Here is a 26,512-nt window from a genome sequence, read left to right as displayed (position 1 = left end):
GGAAACTTCTGTGCAAATGTGCTTGATACAACAACAAAACATGTAGAAGCAGCGTCGAAGAGTGACTGCAAAGGGCCAGTATAGCATGACAACTGCAGCTTTTCCAGCAACAAGCTTGTTTTTAAATCTTACATTTCTGTATTTTATATCACTTTGTTTGCATACTCTGCTTTGCTGAATAATTATACGCACTCCTCTAAACTAGCATTCGGAAGTCTGATTCAAATGCAAATAAAGAGAACAGAGTAAAATAACAAAAGTGAATGATCTGTGCATGTGATGTGCTTGGTAGAAGTTTATGAGGGGCAGTTTAAAAACGATATGAAACAAAAATGTGGCCTATTTTATATGTCTAAATGTATGTTACTGATTTTATTGTAATACATTTATATACACTCAGAATGTTTTATGTATTTATTTATTTTTGAAGATAGCTAAATCTTTAGGTGAAAATATTAGATGTTCTGTGAACTGCTCCAATCTTTTAGTCCATTTTAAAACTCCTAAAATATATATATATATATATATATATATATATATATATATATATATATATATATATATATATATATATATATATATATAATTTTTACTAAACTATCTCCAGTTGTTTTATTTTCCCATGGGACCAAGGGTTCTATCAGTCCTTTGTGACTAATGTACAGGATTCTGTCAATACTGAAAACCCTCTCATAAACAATGTCTCTATCTCCACTTTGCGCTCTTCTTCCCTGAGGGGCATTCTGGTGATGGGAGCACTAGCCAAGGTTAGCTAGTGCAAACAGAGGGTCCCATGGGAGACCATGTTCTCCCACTGCAGCCCAATAGCATTAGCAAATCCTGCCTTCAGGGGCAAGTCCAAAAAAAAACAAACAATACAGCATATTGGGAAAGACTCATTCTTGGTGTCAAGACCAGCAAAAATGACCTACGTATAATTATTTTTACAATTCACTGATGAATCATTTGTGAACCACAGGTCTGATTATCAACTAATGAGAACTTTTCTAAAATCTGCTTCTATTACAATAGAAGTGGAACCACAGGGGCCGAATAAAAAAAGCTGTTCACCTTCAGCCGGTGTGCGTGATTGGCTCTTGAGTCTCAGTGATGGCCGGAAGCGTGTTCGGTCATTGAAACTCCAGCTCTTCTGGACCTTGGCAGGGCTGCTGCCCTCAACCCCAACCTCTGTAGCAGGAGAGCGGCGGTCATTCACTGACATCTGTCTGCTCTTCACGCTCTGACCGCGAGGACTGGCCATGCGCACGCGCTCCCGAAAACTTAACTTTTGACTGCAGGAGAGAAAAGAAGAGGGATGGATGGGAGGTGGGAAGGGACAAATAAACAGAGAAATAATTAAACATGGAATGGAAATAAAGATGTATTTAACTAAAGTTTGGTTTAATGCAAAAATGCAAATTATAGATTTTGATTTTTTTTTTTTCAATTTGGTATTTCCATCACTCGTTTCACATGTGATACTTCAAAATGTGCATTAAAATTGGGTGATGAGAACATAGCTAATATTTTTTGTTATGATTTGGAATCTTACTTGGAAGTTCTTTCACCAAAGTCTCAAAAATCGTATAAAATCTGAAACTTCTATCAAAAATTGCATCAAAAGACCATCATGCATCTCAAACCTCATTCCACGGCTTCCACCAATCAACAAGCAATATTATAAAGAATGACCCTATAACAACCCTACATCTATTTCTGCCTTCAATGTGGAGCAGCCTGACAACATTTTCATTACATTTCTAAGCCTGGCATAGACGGTCAGAATACACATAATAAAATGAGCTGAACAGTTCTATACGTATTCCTTCTAAGACAAAAAAAGTAAACTGGGGTTCTTCATGCTGGATGTCTACATAGTCCACTGAGCTCATGCTTGGTATTGAGTTTGTATGCGAAAGAGATGTAGTATAAAATAAGAGTGAAGACACAATGCTGTAAAGGTGACTTACAAGAATATATAGAGCCAGATTTCATGCACATGCAACATGCAGTTTAAGACTAATGTGTTAATGCAAACAGACATATACAGTACAGTCAGAGATATCCTTCACAACTGAACTGAACCTTTAAAACCACTTGATCGGACTATTCCTGCAGGTATAACAATGTTGGGAAGCTTTAAATTATTTTATTATTTTATTACAAATTAGATATTGTATCATATTGGTTATAGCACTGTAGAGTAATTGCTGCATGTCAGATAGGGGTATTGGATCGATCAGTCAGTGGCAGTTAAATCCTTCAGGCAACAGGCAATAGGACCCTCATATTAGACCCTATGTAGGGTCTGTAAGGTATCGGAAGTGGCCGTCATCATCCATGCATAAGGTTAGTCAGCATTCACATTGGCCATATTGCTGAAGCAGTGGGGGATGCTGGGTACCTATATTTCCGTGTGGTATACCTCCTGAAGAGCCTCTGTCTATTACTATGACCCTTACTAAGGAAATGAGGAAGACAGATGGCAGATGAGTTAGTTAGACTGTGAGCAGAAACAACCTCCTTAAGTCGAAGAATTATATGGATGGAACAACATCGAAACAGAGACAAGACTTGGGGGTAAATATGGAGCAAAATGGTAATACAAATTTTAATTAGCACTGTAATTAGCAAAGTACACACACACATTCACACTAGAAGTATATTAGAAGTAAACACTGTACCAAACTTGTCTAACAACCAAAGAACTTTGACAAACTTTCTTGGAGTTGCTGGTTAATTATAAATTCTCGTTCTGTAAATATTTAGCTCCTTTAACTCTCTAACCAGTACAAATGCATTATGTGGATTGTGGATTATACCTAATGTTTTTTTAAAGACTAAAGGCTTAATGTTCATCCGTTTAAAAGGTTTCACATGCGACTCAAAAAGTATTCACAGCTTAGCTGTTTGCTGTAATGCCTTTGCAATTTGAAGGTTAATTTTCCATCGCATTTAATGACACATTTGCCACACACTGTGGGGCTTTTCCAACTGTAAATTACTTCATTTAAGACTGAGTGTTGGTGCTCTGCTCTTCACATATTTAATACGAACCATGCAAACATCCAATTCCAGCACTAATTGAAAGCGTAAGGGTTCAAATAAGAAAAAGCCTTGGGTGCTGCCATTATTTACAGGGACTGAGCAATAAGCTCCACCCCTGCTGAAATCAAATTAAAACACAAAACATTACCAGCCTGACAGCATGCATCTGACCAAACTAAGGCCTTGTGGATGTGAAAGTCTTTAATGTGACTAAACACAGTCAGGTACTGTGCACAAACCTGTAAAGTTCTAAAAGTCATCAGCTATGTCTGAAACTACTTTTTACTGCTATTACTAACTGGACCTAATGATAAAAGGCATTAGGAAGACAGCGGGGGTCGATATTAAACGTAAAAAAAACTACGCTGTGATCTTTGCCTTCTCCTGGCTGCAGTAATATTTACCAGTCAATATAAACAATCTCTCAATGGAATAAGCACATCACGTTCTTGTCCATGTAGGTAGACAGCAAAAAGTAGGCCAAGGTACTTGCCTATAATATTACAGAAGGAGCTCTGCAAGTGCAAATGCGTGCACACGCACACACACACACACACACACACACACACACACACACACACACACACTTTGGTGCAGATGAACACTTGTTCTTAGCAAAGTGAAGCTGCTCCACAGCTAAACTACTATTCTATGACTTTTACTAAATTTTTCTCTGACATATTTGCTCCGATCAGACAATTGTGGCAAATGCAGTGATGAAACTAAATCACAAAACTGTGTATTTGTCTACTGTCCAAAACACAACACTGGCGCTACTGGTTTCATGTCTCAAGCATCACTCTGTGTCTTCTCTATAGAAAATCTAGTACATTCATATTCGTATTGCATATCTATATTAATATTAATTAATGAACATAATTATATATCTGAATATATTATTTTATGTTTTTAAAAGAATAATAATAAAACAAAAAAACAAATTAAAATCAATATTTTACAAATGATATGTGGTCTTATTATTGTGTCACCATCGTGTCTTGGTTTACTCTGTGATTTTTAACAGATACCACACATACTATAGCCATTACTTCAAATAAATAAAAAAAACAGTGGAAGTGAATGATAAAGCAAGACACACATCATGCCATGGCTGACTGTACTTAATTCTTCTCCCTATTTTTATTGATGCCATGGAAGCTAAAAGACAACCGATACTCAAATAATTAAAACCTTCCGCACACTAGGAGGATGTAGATACAAGAACAACAAACCTGCTGATGGATTCCCCCTGGTCTTTCCTTCAGGTGTTAGTTAAAAACATAGAGAGAAAAGAGGCAGGATATTAACACTTCACATGAACGACAGAAACTAATAAGGAAACTACAGAAGAGACACAGATGCCTCTGAAATATACTAAGTGTTTCACTGTAGGAATGACACACCAATATATTTCACTGTGTCACACAAATTATAGTTTAAATGTTAAAAAAAGGAAATTAAACAAATATACATCAACATACGCACATTAAGAGTAGGAAGAAATGGAGAGTATTTTTAAGACAGGCAGCAAACAAGCAGGCATGCGAGCTATGAGCAATGCACAGTCAAGCTGTCTAAGAGAAGCGCTAGCAGAAGAGGGACAGCTGTGTTATCAAGGGCTGCTCTGTGTGTAATTACTCCAGAATTGGGGAATTGCCTGAATATACTGTAGCAGGTCACCCATTTGTCAGAGCATTGTCATGTGTCTGTCTTCGGGTGTCTGTCCACAAACTGTCCTGGCTTCTGTTCAGTTTGATTTATCTTTTCTGGGCAATGTAGCGGAAATTTCAGTTTGCCACAGCATATATACGAGGAAGCAGGTGTGAGGCTGTGGCTCTCATCCAAACGGAAGCTTCAGTTATACACAAGACTTGCATTCACTGTCAAAACCTGAGGGTTGTGAGCTATGTAACTGTACAAAGTTATTATTTTTGGTCACTATTAAATAAAATATTTGCTCTCTTGTTAAATTACATTTCTAAGGGCAAACCACACATTTTAATTTCTTACTCTCATTTAGCCATCCAAAGAACAAAGTGAATTATCTTTTATTCGTCCTCATCAAGAGATTTTTTTATTGGTCACCAACGCAGTCTTAGAATATATGTTCTAATTCTAGTTATTCTCTAGAATGAAAAAGATGATTTGATTAGGAATACATTAGTCTATATTAATAATGATCCAGCATCAAAGAATTAAAAAACATGTGATGTTGCATTTAAATAATGTACAGTTCCTTCTTTATTTAGTAAATTAACATTTAAGTCTAAATGACTGGGTTTGCATCAAAAAATTGTTTTGTTTGTTAGATATACTTATTTTGTTCATTACAGCAATCTATGAAAGCTGTTTCCAGCACAAAATAAAATTTATGACAAAACTGATTTTATGTCTCTAAATTGCAATTTAGACTTTGTTCAAAATTATCAGTGCATATCTATTAATTTTGATCTTAATCTTAACAGAGATATAAACTTCAAGATATATAAGTCTATAAGTATATGAGGTATATATAATTATTTGACGAAAAAAACTGAACTGTGAAATTTATGCTCACAATTCTGAAAACATAGATACAAATGTGCAATTCTGGTCTAAGTGTGAAATGTTATTGCAGTTCTAACCAAATCAAAAATCAAGATAAACTTTGCAATTCTGAGAAAAAGTCAGAATTGTGAGATGAAAAGTTTCTTAACATTATTATCATTATTCAACAGCAAATCGTATTTAAGGAAGATACTTTGACATTTAGCTCTACAATTTCGAAAAGGTATTAATACTTGAATATATGCATATCTGGCCATATGCATATTTTCAGTGACCTAATGTGGATTTAAATAAGCATTGATATCTAACTAGACTATGGCATTGCACAGAGGAGATGATTATGCTCAGGAAGAGACAGATTGAGGGAAAACAGAGTTTATTTGCTGAGGGAAGTGGGAAAATGAGAGCTACAGAAGCACTGACACCAAATACGACACCAGCTGCCAGAGTTGTACCTACTTTGTAGGGCTGCAGGTATGCAACGCCTTCAAATGAGGCTTCCAGGTAGCAATGGAAACCGAGTTCTCATCAGCCGCATAGCTACGCCACACACACTACGTGCAGAATATACAAAACCAGGAAAATAGGGAGGGAAATGAGGAGAGTAGAAAATAAAAAGAGAAGTACACAAGGCCAGGAAAAAAGCAGGGTTTGGAAAAAAAAGGAGAACAAAAAAAAAAAAAAAAAAAAGATTAGTAACAACCGGTTCATGTAAGCGCTCTTCCATCAGTTCACTGCATTGATACATGCCTTTGAGGAGGGAGAACACTTTTATAGAACAGCCATGTGGCACTCAGGTATGTTCTGGAGAGGTCTGTGGAGTAGAGACGCCACGCAGCCTGGTGCAGGAGACAGACACACACACACACACACACAGACGGGGGACATGGGTGGAGAAAGACAATAGCATGGTGAGGGAACAGCCAGTGAATCATTGATTGAGCTCAAGACATTTCTTCAAACCGTTGCTTTCGTTTTGCTGAAAAGTTTTGAGAAATGTTGGAAAAAAGGTAAAAGATGTATTTTGAAGACCAAAAGTCTCAAGCCATCTTATTTTTTTAATAAGATTATCTATATAACAATGTGAGTATAAAATATGGTTTATATATGGTTTTTCTTAGGAATATTGCGGCGCTTGAGCTGCATGGCCTTCGCAACTTCGTGGAAAACCTGATAATTATGTTTTCCAGCATGAGATTCAAAAAGCATCTTCAGGAAGTAAGAACATCTCTGTCCAAATAGTCCCACGATGTCTCAAATTTATTAAACGTCTCTTATTTGTGTAATGTTTTATATTTTTTTAAGGTTAATCTTTCTTTAGGTTTAACCAGATTTTCGACAATGTTTTAAACTTTTATATCCCACTTTGCACAATTCAAGAAGATCTGAGTGTTTTCCACACATCCACCATGTCCAAATATGAGAGCAGATCGGTGTTTGAACAAATGTCTTGATGTTTAGGTGGCACACACAACATCAAAACAGCCAAAAGACTTAAAAGTGATGTGCTGAATGAAAAGAGGAATACATTTATCCAGTGAAAAGTGTTTATATATAAAAAGGTGTTTATAAAGCAAACTTTTTTAAAATAAAAGCAAAAAGTTTTAATTTAGGGGTTTACGTTTGAGACTAAAATAATACCACCCATTATTTCAACGTCTATGGTATCAATCATTGGTAATTGTAAAAAAATTGTGAATTTGTAAAATAACCTAGTTTTATTTTTTCTAAGTTTTTCAATATACTGAATGATTCCAGCAGAAATGAGAGTGATTGCTAGGAAAGAAGAGTTCATTTTGATTCAAAACTACAAACAAAAAGAATAATGTGCGCTATTGAATCTTTCATAATAAGGTACATGCATTAAGAAAGTCAACAAGTTAATTTTTATTTCATGTTGACTTATGATAATGTGATAATGGATATGGTTTTATGCATCTAGACATAAAATTGCTTTAAAAAACATAAGAAAGAAAACGTGTTGTGAGGAAAAAAGCATCAGAAGGATGAAACACTGAAGATGGGAGATCTCAAATTGTGTGACGCAGCAGTGAGAAGGGAGGGCATATTTTCCATCATTCTCTACAAAATTGTCAGTAAAAGAGAAAATGGCAACCATAACATGCAGGAAAGAATCCGAACCCAGACATAGCTAAGAGTCATACTCCACAGATCATAATTAAGATATATACTCCTGGATTATATAAAGACCTGAGGTGATTTAAGGGAGGTGAGAAAGCACAAATGATGAGAAATAATGCACCAATGCAGGCCCTGCAACATTACATCTTAAACAACACAGCATGGTTAAAATACAGAGTTACTGACAACAGTAATTAAAGCTGGATTGTTGGATGCCCGCTGAAAGGCCTTTGGAAAAAGGAAAGAAAATTAAAAACAGGATTGAGACATATCAGGAAGAGAGACAACATAAACATAAGGACTGATGAATATATGAGACATTCTCTGTCTGCAATATCAGAAAACAACCTGGAGAAAGAAAAGGGGTCATGGTGGTTAAAATAGTTGGGAAATTGCGTGTGGTTTTCAACAGCAGCCAAAAGGAAGTAACTCATTTCTATAATATTACAGGACCTCAATGTTTTGTAGATGTGTGTGTGTGTGTGTGTGTGGACATTTTCCTGGAGTAAATCTGTTTCTTCTGCTAGAGGAGAAGGATGCAAGAGCTATTGTCTTCAGGGAGGCCCTTGCTCAGAATTCCTTCCGTGGAAACACATCATAAATATCTGCAAGTGTTTCCTTTGGCTCTGATGGAAGATAATAGTCCTCATGTAATCAATGTCCTTGGTATAGTTCGCTTTCTAATCCTCCATTTAAAAATGAACATGGTTCACTCCAAAAACAAACTTTATTAATTAGTATGTTTGTATGAAGATAATGTCTAAACATAAACCATATTTATTTAAAAGGAAAAATCGTGTAAAATATGTCACTATTATTATATTATTATTATTATTATTATTATTATTATTAATATTTTTTTTAGATATTTTACCTGGAAGGAAGACAAATAAATTGATAAAGATTTTATTTTAACTGTCAATATTAATGATTAACTTAAAATAATAAAACATTTAAATATACATTATTTCTATGATATATTAATGAAGTATCACAATTCTTAAGATGATTTTTCAACTTAAACCACTGTCATTTTAGTATAACTGAAAAACTGTTGTAATTTTGTTAATATTGTGAATTTGATTTTAATTTCATATTGGATTGATATTATTGATTTTTTTAAATTATTTTTTGTTGTATTTGAATGTGCCTGTATAGTTTTTATTTCATTTTTTAGTTATTGTAGCACAGTAAGGTGAAAAATGGAAAGTGCTGAAGAAACTTGCTGAAATATTTCTTTTTCATATTTAAATTTACTTCAGTTAAATTAAAGTAATATTTTACATTTTTCTTTCTTTTTCTATCTTTCTATCTATGTTTCTTTTAGTTTTTGGCTTATTTAACTTGAATAACTATGATTTAAATGACCCTATCAGGGAAGAATGGCGCTGTCTATTCAATGTCCCATTGTAAAACTGGTAGGTAACTTGATGTTAACAGTAACTGGGTTCAGTGTAAGTAAGTGAATCTAATCTTCGAGGATGAGAATCAGAACAAGGAAAATCCTGATCAAGTTCCTTAACATGAATGGATTTGAGCGTTAAGCAAGGATGCAGTAGCACATTCTTTGTTTTGAATTCTAACAAAGCAACATGTGTTGAGTTGTCTGACGACTGAGTTTTTGAGATAGGATGAGCTTACCTGTATGAGGCTGGCTGCTGGGTTTCTCCTCTTTTCAAAGTGCTTCTGTCTGTGCTGCTCTTGGACCTTCAGAGCAAAGCCAGAGCCAAGAATACCCTACACCCACATCCACCCACAGAAAAAACACAAACCTTATTACTAAGGTTGAATCCTCTCATTTGGGCTAAGAGAGAGTGAGTGCACAGGACACATTTGTGAGCAGAGAGTTACAGAACACTTGACGAGATTTAGTCAGACAAGCCACTGAGGGGCTTTACAGTCACACATTCTGTGCGTTCTCAAACACACCATAAAAATCATCACAGTACAAACACTCTGCCTGAGCTTACAAAAACGGGTTTCATCTCTTGTAAGTGCGATCACTTAAGAAGTCATTAGATTATGCTTTAAATAATGCTTATATACTATACTTACAATATAAGTACATAAATGATACTATTTGTCCATCTGTCAGTATTTAATCACATTGAAGCTGTATAAGTTTCTTTCTTTGTATTTTGAGGAACATTGGTAACTAGACAGCTGCTGGTGCCCATTGACTTCCATAGTATTTTTTGTACAGTGTTGTACAATTTTACAATGATTTCATGGTGACTACTATTTTTTTCACATGTAACATCAAGACTTGGAATTTAGTGCACAATTCATGATTACATCAATGATGTTTTTATGGAGCTTTATGTGGAAGAATATAAAACTCAATGAAAAAGAAAGCAATAGGGCAATGGGGTTTTTGGGACAACATGGGGTTGAGTAAATGTAGACAGCATTTTTGAGCATACTATAACTTCAACTTCCATTTTTAGAAATAAATTGTTATGTCAAACAATATTTACCCCAATCTATTTTAATGTCAGAATGTGAGTCATACAGTACATATAAGGTTGGAGCTACTCACAGCAGGCAAAGCGAAGAACGATATGCCCAACAAAGCAAACCCTGCAGAAAGAAGCCGCCCGGTCCAGGTCTGTGGAGTCTTATCACCATACCCAATGGTGGTGAGTGTGATCTGAAGAAAGATGTGAGAATATGAAGGGTCAACCTTTTTTATATGTTTAAAAGACTAGGGTTATATTGCTAAAGACTTCCCACAGACAGACAGCATTGAATTATGTGTCTGGTTGCAGGACCGCAGTGTACTTTAACACTCCACATATCACTTTCACTCATGTATGGAGGAGGAACAGTAACCTCTACACACTCTGACTGCATCTACATTATGGCCAAACATATATCGAATTCTGGCCAGGGTGCATTTCAAAGTCAGAGGCATCCAAACGTGCAGTCAATTCTGTCCATTTATGCCATGTTAAACACCCATAAACACCAATCTGCTTTCTAAAGTTACGGCCACACAGATGCACGGTATTAGATCCGTCTTTCAGCAAGAGAAATACTTTGGTGGCTCGTCAAATAATAAAAAAAAAATGGATCAGTTTAACATCTCGCACTCCTTTCCACACTCATAAGTGAGCGCTTTGGATTCTTGCAGGCAGGGGATACTTAAACAAAGGCCTGGCCAAAGCAAATTCAACACATCCAGTAAAAGTGAGTGATTTGTCAAATGCAAAGAGCACTGCGGCCTTTCACAGCGCTGTGAGGCAAAGACTAGGAGTGTGGGAGCTCGCACACAAACCCAGACTCCCGTTCTCCTGTTTTCCTCCACGGAAGCCTGCCTGTCAGCTCCAGACGCTGGCTTGGGCTCAACCCAGAGTAAATACTGTGTGGCAGCATAATTTTGGCCCACCGCTGGTTTGTCTCTGCATCTGAGCTCTACAGCAGAAGACCATACCCTCAACTGACCTCACATGTCTTCGAAACAGCTCTGTTTGTGCTTGGTAGGAGCAGGAAATGACATGCATTGATTTGTTAAGTCAGCTGGTGAGGAACCATGACCAGTCCTGCTGTGTGGACCACAACAACTAAACCCTGTCAAGGCCTAGGGTTGTAACTCACTTATTGATTAATGAATGAAACACTGGCAATGTGTATTATTGAGCATCCTAAAACAAGACAGTGGGGGATGGATTGATTGTATATAGATGTGAAAAAAGGATTTTGTGTGCATTTAAAGGAAAATGTGCAAGGAATGGCATTTCAGGTAGGCATTTAAGTAGACTTACCGTACCCCACCAAAGAGCATCAGCGTAGGTGGCGAACTGTTTGTTAAACTCTTTTTCCACCAAGTAGACCAAGAACGAAGAAAAGATCAGCACCAAGAAGCCAATGTACCAGGCAGTCACAAGCTCCTAAAACAATTCACAATATAAAACATCCAACAAATTACAGTCATGTCTACAAAAATATCAAACTTTACTGTAGAAACAACAGCTTGGACCAGCCTAAAATGGCTTGCTGGTCTCCTGCTGGTCTGTCGGCTGGTTTTATATGGGTTTTAGGCTGATGTCAGCTGGTCACGCTGGGGGACTAAGTTTGGGAGGTTGGGAGATCAGTTTAAACCAGCTAAACTCAAAATCAGCATGACCAGGTTGTAAAACTAGATGGACCAATACAGAAATTGCAAAAAAAACACAAAAACAAAGAGCACCATTTTCTTTTTCTTTTCTTGTTTTTTTTTCTTACTTAACTGCACTGGTTAAACTTACAAATTTAGTGTAAAAATAAAAAAATTTTGAATTACAATCTCAATAAAGTGTTTTAGAATTTTAAAATGGTCAGTTTTCTGGTTTTAAAGAGGCTGTCAGGTTGGAAATCAGCTGGCTAGGAGAAAAAACAGAGGTGCCAGGCAGAGACCTGCTAAACCAGACTAAACTAGCAAAGACCAGGGAAACAAGCTGGTTTAAGCTGTGTTTTTTTAGTTTGATCAAGGATGTCAGGAAAATGTAAACGCTTAAGCCTGAAAGGAGATAGAAATAAGTAACTCTGCTATTATATCAACCACAATGATTCATTGAGGGGACCCCTAATCTCTCCACTAAATGGTGGGTAACTGAGGACTGAGGAAGCGTGTGGTTTGGCTGCAGCCCGTGGATGGAGTTTCAGTCCAAGCGGTGCTGGAAAAAGAGGTTGATTGTGGGGTCACATGTCTGCCTCGACATGAAAACTCACACGCAATGTCATGACCTGAGCTCATTTTCTCATTTTTACCCTTAAATAGTAGTCTGTATACCTTGCTGTGAGCGTAGACTACAGATCCGAGCAGTTTCCAGGTACCACCTCGCCTGTCCATACGCACCATGCGCAAGATCTGCAAAAAACGCAGACTGCGAAGTGCAGACGTGGCAAAAATATTGCCCTGGCTACCAGCTGAAACCACTGCGATGGATGCAATGAGCACAATAATGTCTGAAACACAAACACAGGAAACAGGGATCATTCGTACATGTTTACACCAAAAGTGCAATAGAAATACTTTGATTAATAATTATAGCAGTTGTTCATTTAGAGGAGATGGAATCAGTGACTCATGGTCCTCTTTATCTCACAATATCAATATCACTTAACTTTGGCATCACTGAGCCTACTTTAACTAAGACCACCCAGCAATTTCAAGAGCACCGGGTGTACCTATAAACTAAGCTTGCTGTTGTTCTCCAAAACATCATGAACAGAGATAATAAAAAAAAATTTAGACTGTTTCACTTGTCTGTTATGTCTTTCTCCCTGAGGTCAGAGACAGGGAGAGGGGCCAAGAGAGAGCAAAGAAGCCACAGCCTTACAGAACAGCATATCTAATCCTTCGCTGCACACAGAAAAACCTCTCCAGCTCCCAGCGTGTCTTAACCAGGGATAATATTGTTCTTTACTCAAATCACCTCTATCTTATTTTCCTGCTGAATGTTACACTTGAGGTTTGAATCAAGAATGTTCTTGTGTCACAGATGCCGAAGGTGGCCTCCTAAAAGTCTGTTATTTGAAATTCAAATCCCGCAACCTTTGAAAGTTGCTAAAAGGTGAAGATGGAACATTGAAGAACATGAGCAGATGGAAATGAGGGCAGCAAATCTGTGGTACTTGTGAAGAAAAGCCTTATTACAAGATGGAAATCCAAAAATTGCCAAAAATTACAAGTAGAGAAACTGTGAAAATCATGAAAGGCATATTTCTTCTCTCTCTCCCCCTTATTTAGCTGTACAAGAAGCAATGTGTGTTGTAAAAAAAGCTATTTGTAAATAAACTAAATTAACTAATTGAATCACAATCTTGTATAAAGCTACAGATCATAGGACAACATAACATTTTTACATACTGTATTTTACATTTACATTTTACTGAATTTACTAAAGGTCAACCAGGTTACATTTGACAGCTCAAAAAAGTGTTTTTTCAGAATTGCATATAACCTAAATGGTTTAATAGTTACTACGTTGCCATGCAAAAGTGTTACATGAAGTCAAAGATGAATATATTTATGAAGATGAAACATGAAAATGAAATAATAGAGGATGTAGCCACATAAAGTCAGTGTGCTTCATTAAGCGTTGACAAGTGTGTGTGTATATATATATATATATATATATATATATATATATATATATATATATATATATATATATATATATATATATATATATATATATATATATATATATATATATATATATATATATATATATATATATATATATATATATATATATACCATGCAAAGACATTTACACAATTTCTAATGGGATATGCCAAATAAATGTGTTGAGCAGGGAGGGGAAATTGTTTCCTTTTTCTCTCCAATTCATAATTCAGAGATAGTCTCAGGGCTGATGGGATGCTGATGGAACTCAGCCTCCTAATGAATGGAGATGAGGTTCAGTGCATGACACACAACACACTGATATATGCAGCCTAAATTAGCCTCATACAACGACACCACATACACCACGTGTAATAAATATAAACAGCACTGGTTATTATTGCCTGTAATTCCTTATTGGCTAGTTATTGTCTGCTTTTCTTCCTGAGAGAATTACAAGAGAACTCTCACAGTCATTATGCATGTTTGAGTCAGTCATCGATTTGGGGCAGAGGTGCTATCATTAGCCCATTGAGCATCTGTCAACATCCACACCAACACAGCAGATCCATCACTCTCTACAAACACATGTGAAGAGGACACTCAAAGAACCTGTTTTTTTATCCTACCTATGACACAGAATGGTTTTCTTGCAAAGCGCAGTCGCCCTTGCCATCCCCTGTAGCGACAGCAGCATCCAGCCGACCAGATGCGAATGATGTACTCCAGACCGAACACAACAATCATCACAAACTCCTGCAAAACAAAAATACACACAAACACCACTTTATTTATGAAAAATAATTAAACCTATTTACCCCAAAAATGCTTATTGTAAAGTTAGGCATGAATGTATTACATATGTATATATACTGTAAATACTGTACACACACACACACACACACACACACACACACACAAACACACCTGATACACCACAGGAGGCCAAGCTACTGTAACATAATTAACCTCTCAGCTAATCCATCATTGCCACATTCCTGGTGCCTTCTAATTACAGGGTTAGAAAAACCCCAGTTGAATTCTCGAGAGGTTTTCACCTGACTAAAACATATGTCTGCGCAGAGAAACATCATACATATACAATCTGGTCATCAGTTGAAACTTTCATGCTTTTGGATCAGTCAATAAATAAATAAATGTTCAAAGATTTGTTTGGACAAGTTTCTTAAAATACTGGAAATACTCTGAAATAATAAAAAATAATAATAATAATAAAAAGTCTGGCTTTAATATTGCCTGTTTTTTAAATGCTTTCAGAAATAAACTAGTCTAATAAATACACATTAGATTAATTTATTACTTTGATAAATATTAACCTAAAAGATTTATATTATATTTATCCTATATTTAGTAATGTTTGTTCAATATATACTTTTTGATATTTATGTAAATATGATTACATTTCTATTCATGTTCATATATTCTCTGATGGAATTCAATGTGTAATTGCTGACGTTTTATGAAACTAAATGGCAGTTAATTTGGCAATGATGATGTTGGTAACATTTTTCTGAATATCAAGTCCTCTTTGCAGCTGCTGATGGATTAATCAACCTTTTCCCGGGTCACATTTCACGTTTGGCGCATCTCTGAGGGCCAAGAAGCCTGGGATAGGCTTTTAAACTGTCCTGTCCTGATCCACTGTGACAGTCGAGCTGGGCTTCCCACGGCTTGACACAACACTGTTTGCTTATCCTGAGCACTATCTGATACTGGAGGCTGTGCAGGTCCTGCTTTCCCACCAGTGGGGTAGACGCCATCCTCTCTTGCTTTCAGGATAGCTCAGTCTCTAAACGTCTCTCAGTACAGCCTCTTTAACTGAAACAGGAACACCTTGGCCCGCTCCACCAAATGTCCGGTGGGACTGAAGTGCTCAATCACTAAAAGAACCATGCTGCTTTCTGCTGTCACCTGAGAGGATCCCATCAGCCAGTAAAACATCTCAGTGAAAGGATGAAACCGGCCCAGCATAATACAACATGTATCAAATGGCCTAATCCAAGTGATCGTCTTTTAACATTTTTGAAGGGATCTTTGAACAGCAGACAAGAGAGAAACACTGAGACCTTGTTTTGAGACTTAAAGCAAACAACAAATCAAAATTTACCTTCGCAGACCCTACAACCCTGGTCTTAAGACCTGCAAGAATGATAACTATAACAACTTTGCAACACTAGTATTCCTCTGTGCAGTTATAATTATATTTATAGTGTGGACTTCCAACATAACAGCATTTAATTGAGGTAAAAAATATTTATAAAAACGTCTTTACTATCATTTTCAACCAATTTGTTGCATTGTCACCCAAGTATTAATTTCTTTTAAAAAAAGGGCTTAAAATAAAATTTGAAAAGTAGTTATTCTGTTATTCTAGTTATATTTTCTCACTTATTACTGCATTTTATTTAGAAATTCATCATTACAGACGTACAATGGAGTTGTACACAGCCATTCACATTGAATAAATTTATGTGGGTTCAGGTTTTTGTGTCTACATGCAGTAAGTTTGTGTGTCTCACCAGAATAAGGAGACAGTGATTGGAGAGGTCCATATGAGCAGGGATGGTGGAGAATACAGACAGAACCAGACAGCCAAACACCAAAGTGAACCTGCCAGGGGGAAAAAAAAGGAAAAACATTACTCATACAGCTGAAGTAACTGTATCCTGTTCTTTGTGACTTCACCTGAGCAATTGCGAGATGAAACTGAAGGTTTCTTTGTTCTGATATGAAAGCACCTTAACAAATCTCAAAATGGACCCTGTGAAAGAACACCGAATAAATCTGAGAGCTTTCAGGGAGGCATTAGATTGCAATCGAATCTAGTGGTGCTTTTCTACAGCTCTTTTAGCAACTGACCAGTAAACATTACAGCTTTTGAAGCACCTGAATGACACCCTCGCATAAAGAACTTCCCTAACAAATCATCACTTTCAGCATTATTAAAGCTGCAGAGTTTCACTAATGATAGATGTGTGTGTAACTGCACACACCGCACACCCCCTGGCTTCTCTGAGAGCTATTTACAGGAACATATAGTACATGCATTCTCCTGCTGTCCCTCTGGTGCACCATGCTGTATCTGTCCCATTTTCTCTATCTCTCTTTTGCTCTCACCCTGTATAAACTGGCCATTAAGAACATTGGCCTGGGGTGGATAACAGAGATGAACTCTTTATTTTCAGAAGCAGATGCAGCTGTGTGAGACGTGCAGCCGTATGCTGTCTGAGTGAACTAGCAGACATCACTGTGTCTTCCAGCAACTGCTGTCCTTGTGTTTCCTGTAAATACATTGTGTCTGGAAGCCTGTTTTTTACATCCAGCACAGTCTTCTGTATTTTACCTTTAGCCTCCACTTCCCTCTTACTTAAAATGAACCAAGTTTTGAAATTTTGTACTGTATTATTATTTCTCAGGTCCACTTAAAATAGATTTCCTGCACCATAATTGTTCACGTGACCATTTTCTGTCCCTCTCGCTCTGACCCTTGGGCCTGTTTTGCCAGTGAAAGCAGATTTTGCAGCACATATACATATATAACCATATTACCTGTTAATTCTTACTTTGAGCATATAGTGATGCTACATAGCATATAGTAGGTTCAAGTAGGTTTCAACACACAGCATCTTTTGAAAACAGCATTTTATATAAAACAACAAAGAATAATGGATCAAACTACTCAGCCATTACTTGAAAAAAAAAAAAAAAAAAACTGGGGGTTGATGCAACGCAAATGCACAAAGCAGTGCATATAATGGCGCTGTCTAGTCAGTAAATCTGACTAAACGATTTGAACAGTTCATTAGCTACACTGGAGTTCCATTCCATGTAGATTTTTGAATTGTAAATACATATAATTTGAAATGGGCATTTGCAACATCTATATTTCACACTTCCATTCAAAGGTGAAATAGACATTTGACAAACTGTTGAGTGATGATAAGAAATGTTTTTTTGAGCAGCAAATCCTTAGGATCATGTAAAATTGAAGACTGAAGTAACAGTAGTAATAAAACGCATTTCTTTTTAATCAAAGAAATTTAGGTAAGCATTAGAGAGTTCTTTGAAAAACATTAACACAAAAATCAAAAAAAAAAAAAAAAAGTACTTACAGTTTATTGTAGTTTACTTGAATTTAAATGTATGTAAATTAGATTTCATAGCTCAGTTATGACAGGCAATCCTCTGTTTAATATTGTTCATAAGTTCCTGTATGCAATAACTGATTCCTGAATGATTCCTGAATGACCAAACTAGCTGCACACTTTTATTTCTAAAGAACAAGGCAGATGTCCATTTTAATGCATTAAGAGACTCGACTGTCTCTATATTTTCCTAATTATTTTAAAGATCATTCTATAATTAATAATGCAACAACAAATCTGCTGTAAGGTCTAACTGAGCATCAACTTAACATATAGAGTGTAAAGAGTTTGAGAGGTGTCTATTTACTAGCTGTGTATCTTTCTGTGATCAATGACAAACTAGTTGTGGCATTTGTATGTAAGTGTGTTAACAGCTGTTATCACAGTCGTGCTGACAGCCCTCACCTGTTCCTCAGTCTTTCTTTTTCTTTTTGTCAGTGAGACACAGTCTGTCTGACCTACTCCTCACCCTTTTAGTGCTTGGCTAACACATGCACACCCACACAAACCAGACTCTTTCAGTTAGTGTGAGGGCTTCTGTGAATCTCATAACACTCCATAGTATTACAATCCCCAAAGACTGGATCGTGACAGAGTTTATGAGTCATTGCAGGATATAGCGCTTTCCATATCCTGGTGGTAATAGCAGACCACGACCATTACGCTCAAACTGGTGTCGTGCTATTCAACTAGAACATGTTTATTGCATTTAAACATGCATACGGAAAAATGCACACACACAATATGCCTAAGAAAAGGGCTTCTGCTACAGTTATTACTGTAACCCAATACACACGCAAAACAGTAGCAGCGATTCAAAACACATTCTAAGACCAATAGTGAAAATCCATTTATTTTGCACTCCTTTCATTTATTATTATTTAATATGACTAATTATACTGTCAGCACAAATATATGAGCAAAAAGTAAAAATGTACATGAATCATATAAATAGATTTTTTATTTAGTTTGACCCATTTTGCTTTAATAACAGCAACACTCAAGTTACATTACCTCCGCAACTTAGTAAAATCTGTCTTGAGTGTGCTGTGCTTCAATTGAACCAAGAAAATTTGCTTACATAAATAAAAATGTCAAAGCGTTCAAGTATAAATGAAAGCAATCACTGGCTTTTTGCGTTATACGTGCACCCGGACACATTTTGAGAGCTATTTGAAAGATCACTCACAGTCAGATGTGAGGGGGAAATGAAAATACTGGACGAGGAAGAAATGACTTTTTTTTTTGAACAAACAGCTGCAGGTACCAGCTCTCTGCTAAACGCTCGGGCCAGACAATGTGTCTTTTAAGCATTCGGAGCTGTGTGGTCACAGCGCCAGGCTCTCACAGACCCAGACATCTGAGCTTTCAAAGCTCTGAACCCCTGGGACCTCTTTCCACCAGCAAGACAAAACACCTACCAATTCAGCGGCCTGTGCCTGTATGCAAATGTAAGCTTGCAGTTTTGTTGTATTGTTGCATTGCAATGCAACAGAGTGAGAAAAAGGGGGAGAGAAAGGTTACAGTAGCATATAGTGGGCCGAACACCTGTTTCCGTTTGCATCTGCGTGTTTTTGAGTTTGTGTTGTTTCGATTGCTTTTTGACTTTGAGAAGCCTTCAGACAAACAACGGTGACATGCTCGGATTTGGAATTTCAAATATTTCTCCATGAGCCAGGCCACCTGCAGTGTGCACTGTCTGATCAAACATGACACGGTAGAGGGCGGTGTTGCTGTCTAGCACACCAAACACACACACAAACACAATCAACCCATGTCAAGAAAAGCATTTAATAAAACTATGGATCAAAGCAACGAGGGAAAATTAAAAGACATGAAAAGGATAGAAGGACAGATAATTTTCCGTCGGTTTACTATAAAATGTAGCATGGGTAATCCTGCATCTACAATATGAGAGATGAGAGGAGAAAAAAGAAAGGTTAGATGAAAATGAGATAAAAGGAGTGAGAAGATGCAACAAGATAGGAGAAGATGCAAGAAGAGAAAATGCAAGAGGATGAGAGAAGGGATGCAAGCAGAGAAAAGTAAAAAAAAAAAAAGATGCAAGAAGAGAAAATGTTAGAATATGTGAGAAGACAAAACGCAAGAGAAAATGATGAACAGAAGACACAAGAGGATGCAAGATGGAAATGCAAGGAGATGCAAGCAGATGTGAGAAGAGAAGGTACGAGAAGAAAAGATGCACACAGAAGAGAGAAGAGAAGAGAAGAGAAGAGAAGAGAAGAGAAGAGAAGAGAAGAGAAGAGAAGAGAAGAGAAGAGAAGAGAAGAGAAGAGAAGAGAAGAGAAGAGAAGAGAAGAGAAGAGAAGAGTTGGGATGTTCCTTTGTTTCAGATGGTTGGCTGGTTTAGAGCTCAGCGTTCTTGACAAGATGAATACGATAATTCATTTTCCATTGGATTAATATAAAATATAGCATGAGTAATCCAGCATCCACAACACCATACAGGCTGAGTTATAATGGCTGCTCTGTGAATTATTGAATGGCTTGTACAAATAGCCTGTGGACATCTGGCTCTGATTTGGCTTGAGCCTCTAATGGTTCTCCTCCGTCTGAACAGGAAGGTCTGGACACTGGCTGCTGTTTCCACTGCAGCTGGAACAGAGCGCAAAACACAACTCAGAGCTCTGACCGGAGCTTCACACAGACCCTGGGTTAATGACAGCAATAACACACAACCGGGAGGTGGCACTGAATGTCCCTGCGCTGCCCTGACATCTGATTGATGCCTCCACAGTCAAATGGGCTTTTCACAGGTTACACAGGGGTCTGAACAGCGATACCATAGTCCAATGATTCAGATTCGGTCAGATATTGTAGTGATTCACATCAAAGAAACAGCTGAAATTCTCTTTGGCTGACAAAACTGAAACAGCTAGAGTCCTTGATGTTTGAAGCAATTGACAGTGAATTACTTCTTAATCACAAATCCAGAGTTCAAGTGTACGAAAGTAAGAAAGAACGATGGATCAGCAGCAGAGAGAGCAAAGGGAAAATGCTTATATTGCTTGCACTCCAGATGCTGAGTATGTTTGTGAGTATGCGCATGTATTTATTTGATTTAACTGGACACTGCCTGTAAGATCAGTCATTAGAAGTGTTGCTCTGTGCTAAATTAAAGCTGTTTTTTTTCAGTCTGCTGCGTTCCTGAGCATTCCTCTGGCTGGCTGAACGCAGGCCTGTCATGAATAATTAGGGCTGTCATCTAACACTGCATGTTGCTGTTCCAGGTTCAGTGAAGCCAGTCATGAGAACGAAACCTTGCCATAAAGTCCAGCTGAGGAAGCTAGTCAAAACTGACCATTACTGCATCTACACCATTCCCTTTAAAACTCAGACAGGTCTTGACACAGCTTAATTTTCCTATCATAACTCGATGCTCAACCGTTTCCATTGGAAACTCTCAAAACTACCACACTGGCATACAAGCCACAAACAATTCAGAGAGCAATTAGATTTCTTTTTTCTGACGGAAACACAAGTGCTTGCAACTGCAACACGTCTTGTTTTCTGTCAGCTGCTCAGAAGAGTTTGTACAATTACTGTACCATTCAAGACCAATCACAATTCAGTATGCAAATAGATGCAAGGCAGAAGACCAAAGTACAATTCAACAAACAGTGCAATGACCTCATCACTCTTGTTTCTTGAATGCTGAACATTGTATTCTATTCTAACAGTCACAGCAGTTGAAAGCCAATGCAGGGTTTTCAAAAAAGAAATCTGTTCAGTTTAAACAGCTGCTGTAAGTAGTTCAGGATGAAGTAATTGTAGAAACTTAGGTTAGGTATTTAAAACAAAACCAGAATAACTGAGGACTATCAATATAGAACAGCCATGGATGCACTATAAAAAGAACACAGGCCAGTCAGGCGTACGCTGGCAGGAAAAGACGAGTTTGTTGGAGTTTAATTGTTCTCAAATTGCACTGGGGATTTTTAATTAACTTCGTTAACTGCCAGCAAACAGACTATACGGCTATTTGAGGTGGCAGCATGCAGAGCTGATCAAAGATGAAGCCTAATAATAGCTCGCTAAGGTTTGAGAGAAGTTTTAATGCGGCTGCATGGATGCAGGCCTCCAGAGAGAGTGTGAAGTCAGAGCAGCGTGATGCTGGATGGCTTACATTCAAATCAATGCATCGCAACAACTTCACAAAATACACAAACTACTTTATATTCCTGTATGATCATCGTGAATCAAGCTTCATGAATGAATTACTTTGATCTACTGTTCTTCCACCAGCAACTGCTGAGCATGTTATGAGGATTTGAGAATAAGGACAACTACAGAGATGCGTATCAAAGAGAAAGGCAGGGATCCACCTTCAAAGGACAGGACAGATATTCATTGTCATACCTTTGACCACCAAAAAGTACATCTTGTACAATTTTTTTAAAATATTCATTGGATGTATTTCACAGCAAGTTGCTTCCACAAATTTTTTTTCAGCACTTCAGAGTTGTGTGTGTGTATGTATATAGTGTGTACTGTATATGGAAAAACTTACATGTCTGTATGTTCAGTTAAAAATAAGAAAGCAGTAAAGATTTTTTGAATTTTCTATTCAAATAATCCTGTAAAAAATTGTTTTTACAAAAAAAGCAGCACAGCATTTATAATAAGAAGAAATATTTCTTAAATATTAAATTAAAATGCATATTAAAATGTTCTAAATTATCATGCAGCTTTTTCACAACATTTCACATTTTAAAACATTTAAACAGAAGACAGTTATTTTGAATTGCAATAATATTTCACAATATTACGATTTATACTGTTTGTTTGACCAAATAATCTACCAGCCTTTTAAAGTATATACCTTTTATCAGTATTAATTTCCAAATTACTTATATTAAAAAAAAACTGATACTTTTTGTTCTAATATTTCCTATTTTTATCCATCTGTTCCTATCTACAGTGTTATTATAAACAATAATAACAGAACTATGTTTCTGTTCTTTAAAAACTACATTGAAAGTGTAAAACAAAAAAAATTGCACCGTTCACAGAATACAACTAATATATCTTGGAGAACATACACAAACACTGAAGACACCTGAAACTCCATAAGGTGAGAAATGTTGGTGTTTTTAACATGAGGTTAAGTCTAATCAGACATGGTGCTGTCCAGGGTCCTGAAGCCGATCACGTAATGCCTTCGCTGCATCAATACAATGTTCTTGGTACAACACACGTAGGCTGAATCCGGTTCATGACCTTCTGTTAAAACTGAAAGACTAGCAGATAATTATAGGAAAGAACATGATGTGTCAAAATATCCACTGTTAACATTATCACATTGTCTGGGTTTACTGTGTAAATAGTTTCAATTTAACATACCCTCATTAAACCTAAGTATATTCTATAGCATAAAACTGAGTATTCTTTATATTCTACAGTTTACGCAAGTGAACTAGTGTATATGCGTAAGTCCCACAATAGCTTTTTCAAAAGTTTTAGGACACATTTTCCAAAAATATCAGCAGAGCCCCTCGCCCTGCTACAACTCCCCCAGTACTTTTACAGAGGGAGGCAGTTCCCTAATCTCTTCCTTATAGACAAATAAAACACAATGCAAGCCCATAAAGTTCACACAGCACCATCGTAACTGCAGCTTCCCAGACACAGTGGTTGGGTTTCTTTTTAAACCTCGCTTCACCAGGAAGGAGGGTGGAGGTGAGGATGAGCTCCGCCGTTCCGCCTCCAGCAGTTTGTCTTGAGGAGGACAGGGAGCAGGAACAGACAGGATGTTCCCCTGCCAAAAGTCTATTAACTAATCCTGCTGTTTATACAATCTACTCAAGTGTCTTACAAGGCTGATCGGCTAGATGAAACACGCTGTTTTATTTCTAAGCAACTACTTAACAAAACACAACGCAGCCATAGGCATCCTAAGCCTTGAGAGCATCCAGCTAAAGTTCACTGAAGCGAATGGAAACACTTAATCACTTAAATAATAAAAAAAATTATCATTTATAATCATTCATTCAAATAACCTTCATTGAGATTATAATGGTCATTACTAAATCGTGCCTTTATATTGTATGTGTATATTGATGCTGTAGGCATACTCCTTTGTGAGGCTTTGAAAAGTCTGGGGTTGGATTTTTTTTATGCTCAATAAAAACAGTAAGAAAATGTGTATTTTAAATAATAGTTACAATTTAAATAATCGTCTTAATACACTTTTGGTGTCTAAGAAACATTTATTATTAACGCCAATGTTGAAAATGATTGTGCTGACTAATAGTTTGTGGAAACTGTGATAGTTTTTACAGAATTCTTTAAGAAACAAGAGCATGATATTTGAAATAATATTTGTTAGTACAATTATAAAACATGTCTGAACTCTACTAGCAAATGTAAAATGTTATGTAAAGCTATGAAAAGGATGTCATCTGCACATGCATGCACAAAGTTTTCTTTTTTTAGACGTCAAATTTCCATAAAAAATATAATTTGGTACAAAGCTGTAAGATGCAACTTTCATCTGTAGTAAAACAGAGCTATCCTATAACGTTTCTTTGAGCACAAGAAGGAGCAATGAAAAGTACACAAAGGAGAGTTAGTGTAATGATTCTTATGTGTATTGAGCGTCACCCGCGTGGCTGGGGAACGGGGCCAAATTTCCATGATGCAGCATAGCTTGGCTTTGAAGGTGTGGGCCAGGAGACATTTTGCTCACCCTCTTTCTCTCCCTCCCTCCATCTTTTCCTTTCCTTTCCCTTTTGGGTACCATTAAGGGAAGTGGGAGGAATCGGCACAAGCTCTTTTCCATGTGATGAGCACAAATCCTGCACTAACAGGATCCAGACCTGGGGAAGCTGGTGAGCTCTAGCAGCTGACAGGGTTCATAAACGCTCCTGGCATAGAGGGAAACAGCAGCAGGTTCTCATCAAACACCAAACGGCCTCTCCTGTACTCACTCACTACCTCAGCCTGTCTCATTCTCTCTGTTTCTTTCTGCTCTACAGTTGCTGGTGCTAACCAGATGTCAGCTTGTAGCCCACAATGCGAACCAGTACACAAAGATAAAACCAAAAAGGTGGAGACAGTCTCACTTCTAAAAAGTAAGTAATCTCAAGGAATGTTTAGTCTAACTATGTTTCTTATCAACATAAAAGTAAAAGATGTAAAGTAAAAGTAAAACTGATTTACTGTAATTGGCTATGATTTTGTATTGGCTATATATATATATATATATATATATATATATATATATATATATATATATATATATATATATATATATATATATATATATATATATATATAAATACAGCAATGGTCATAATATTATATTTTATTTAAAAATAAAATAAATTAGAAATGATTTACATTTAAAGATTTAAAGAAATCTATTAATTCCTTAGAAATCATTAGATTTTCTTAAGAATTTTTATGTATTTTTAGGAATTAAAATTAAACAAAGCTCATAAAAGCAACATTCTGAATGCAATACGTTTATTAATTAAAGGTGTCTGTCAAATGCGTAAATGTAAATGTGTAAAACGTTTGGCAAAATGCTTTTTTGTTGTTAATGCAGTAAAGCATATCACAATGCAGGTTATCAACTCCTTAAAAAGTGTTGCAACTACTTAACCTTAAATGTAATGAGACAAAAGAACAGAGGCTGAGGTTCAATCCAAGACTTCAAGCACTGAGCCATGAAGAGATAACGGTGAGTGCTACTGTGCTGTGAAGACAACATCAGTCTGGACCGCAAAAAGAGCTTAGCAGCCACTTCAACCACAGGCAATGAAGAGAAAGCTCAAATATACCGGCCCTCAAGAAGCTATCCCTATAATGAGTCTCACTCCACTTGTCATATGTTCTCTAGCCTTTCCTTCTTTTCACCAGTCCTACATTTCATTCCTTCTGTCTTCTATGGCTCCACTTTAAAACCCTTAACCAGTGCTATCAAAAAAGAAAATACAAAACTGAAACCATATAAAAGCTTAAATCAAGCTGATTTAAAAGGAAAGAACATATCTAAAATCATTTAGGGAAAGAAGCGTGAAAGACTGCTTAGAAAAGAAGAGCTGCTAGTGAAATTCATCAATCTTCTATTGCTCAATAAGACTTCAGACAGATGGAAATCTCCATCATTTACAAACACTTTGAACTCATTCACCCCAGAAAGTTCAACCGCACCATGAAACCCCACACTCACCACCCCTGCTGGCGGTCCCGCTCCACTAGCTCCATTAAACACACAAAAGCGCTCAAACATAAATGTTCACAGGAAAGACTCTGTCACGGCTGGCTGTGCTGTGTTGAAACGCTTCCTCTGGTTGACACAGGTAAATTAGAAAGGGAGACAAGAAATAATCCAGGAAGAACTTGAGACATGCTTCAAGGAGGGATAAGAGGAGAGAAAGAGTCATTACAGCTTAAATGAAGCTAATGTATGTTCAAGCAATCTTTTTACTTAAACACACACTCTCGCTCTGTCTGTGGTAGAAGATATAAG

The 26,512-nt window shown here is 36.8% G+C and overlaps 1 protein-coding gene across 11 annotated transcripts in view; it reads right to left on the bottom strand.

Annotated features, from left to right (window-relative positions):
* Positions 1-26,512, bottom strand: part of kcnq5a (potassium voltage-gated channel, KQT-like subfamily, member 5a) — a 93,388-nt gene that overhangs the window by 8,622 nt on the left and 58,254 nt on the right. For 3 of the 11 annotated variants that reach the window (XM_043256085.1, XM_043256091.1, XM_043256093.1), the window contains exons 2-11: positions 16,390-16,480; positions 14,479-14,605; positions 12,509-12,684; positions 11,502-11,627; positions 10,277-10,387; positions 9,379-9,474; positions 6,055-6,149; positions 4,281-4,307; positions 2,405-2,461; positions 1,072-1,292 (exon numbers count right to left, since the gene is read on the bottom strand). In XM_043256085.1, coding sequence (XP_043112020.1) covers positions 1,072-1,292; positions 2,405-2,461; positions 4,281-4,307; positions 6,055-6,149; positions 9,379-9,474; positions 10,277-10,387; positions 11,502-11,627; positions 12,509-12,684; positions 14,479-14,605; positions 16,390-16,480 — 1,127 coding nt within the window. Of the gene's footprint in view, positions 1-1,071; positions 1,293-2,404; positions 2,462-4,280; positions 4,308-6,054; positions 6,150-6,345; positions 6,435-9,378; positions 9,475-10,276; positions 10,388-11,501; positions 11,628-12,508; positions 12,685-14,478; positions 14,606-16,389; positions 16,481-26,512 lie in introns of all 11 variants that reach the window. The other 8 variants (XM_043256088.1, XM_043256092.1, XM_043256094.1 and 5 more) reach the window with 4 other exon arrangements.

Source organism: Puntigrus tetrazona, chromosome 13 (assembly GCF_018831695.1).
Source record: "Puntigrus tetrazona isolate hp1 chromosome 13, ASM1883169v1, whole genome shotgun sequence".
Classification (NCBI taxonomy): domain Eukaryota; kingdom Metazoa; phylum Chordata; class Actinopteri; order Cypriniformes; family Cyprinidae; genus Puntigrus; species Puntigrus tetrazona.
This window is presented reverse-complemented; position numbering and strand designations above follow the sequence as displayed.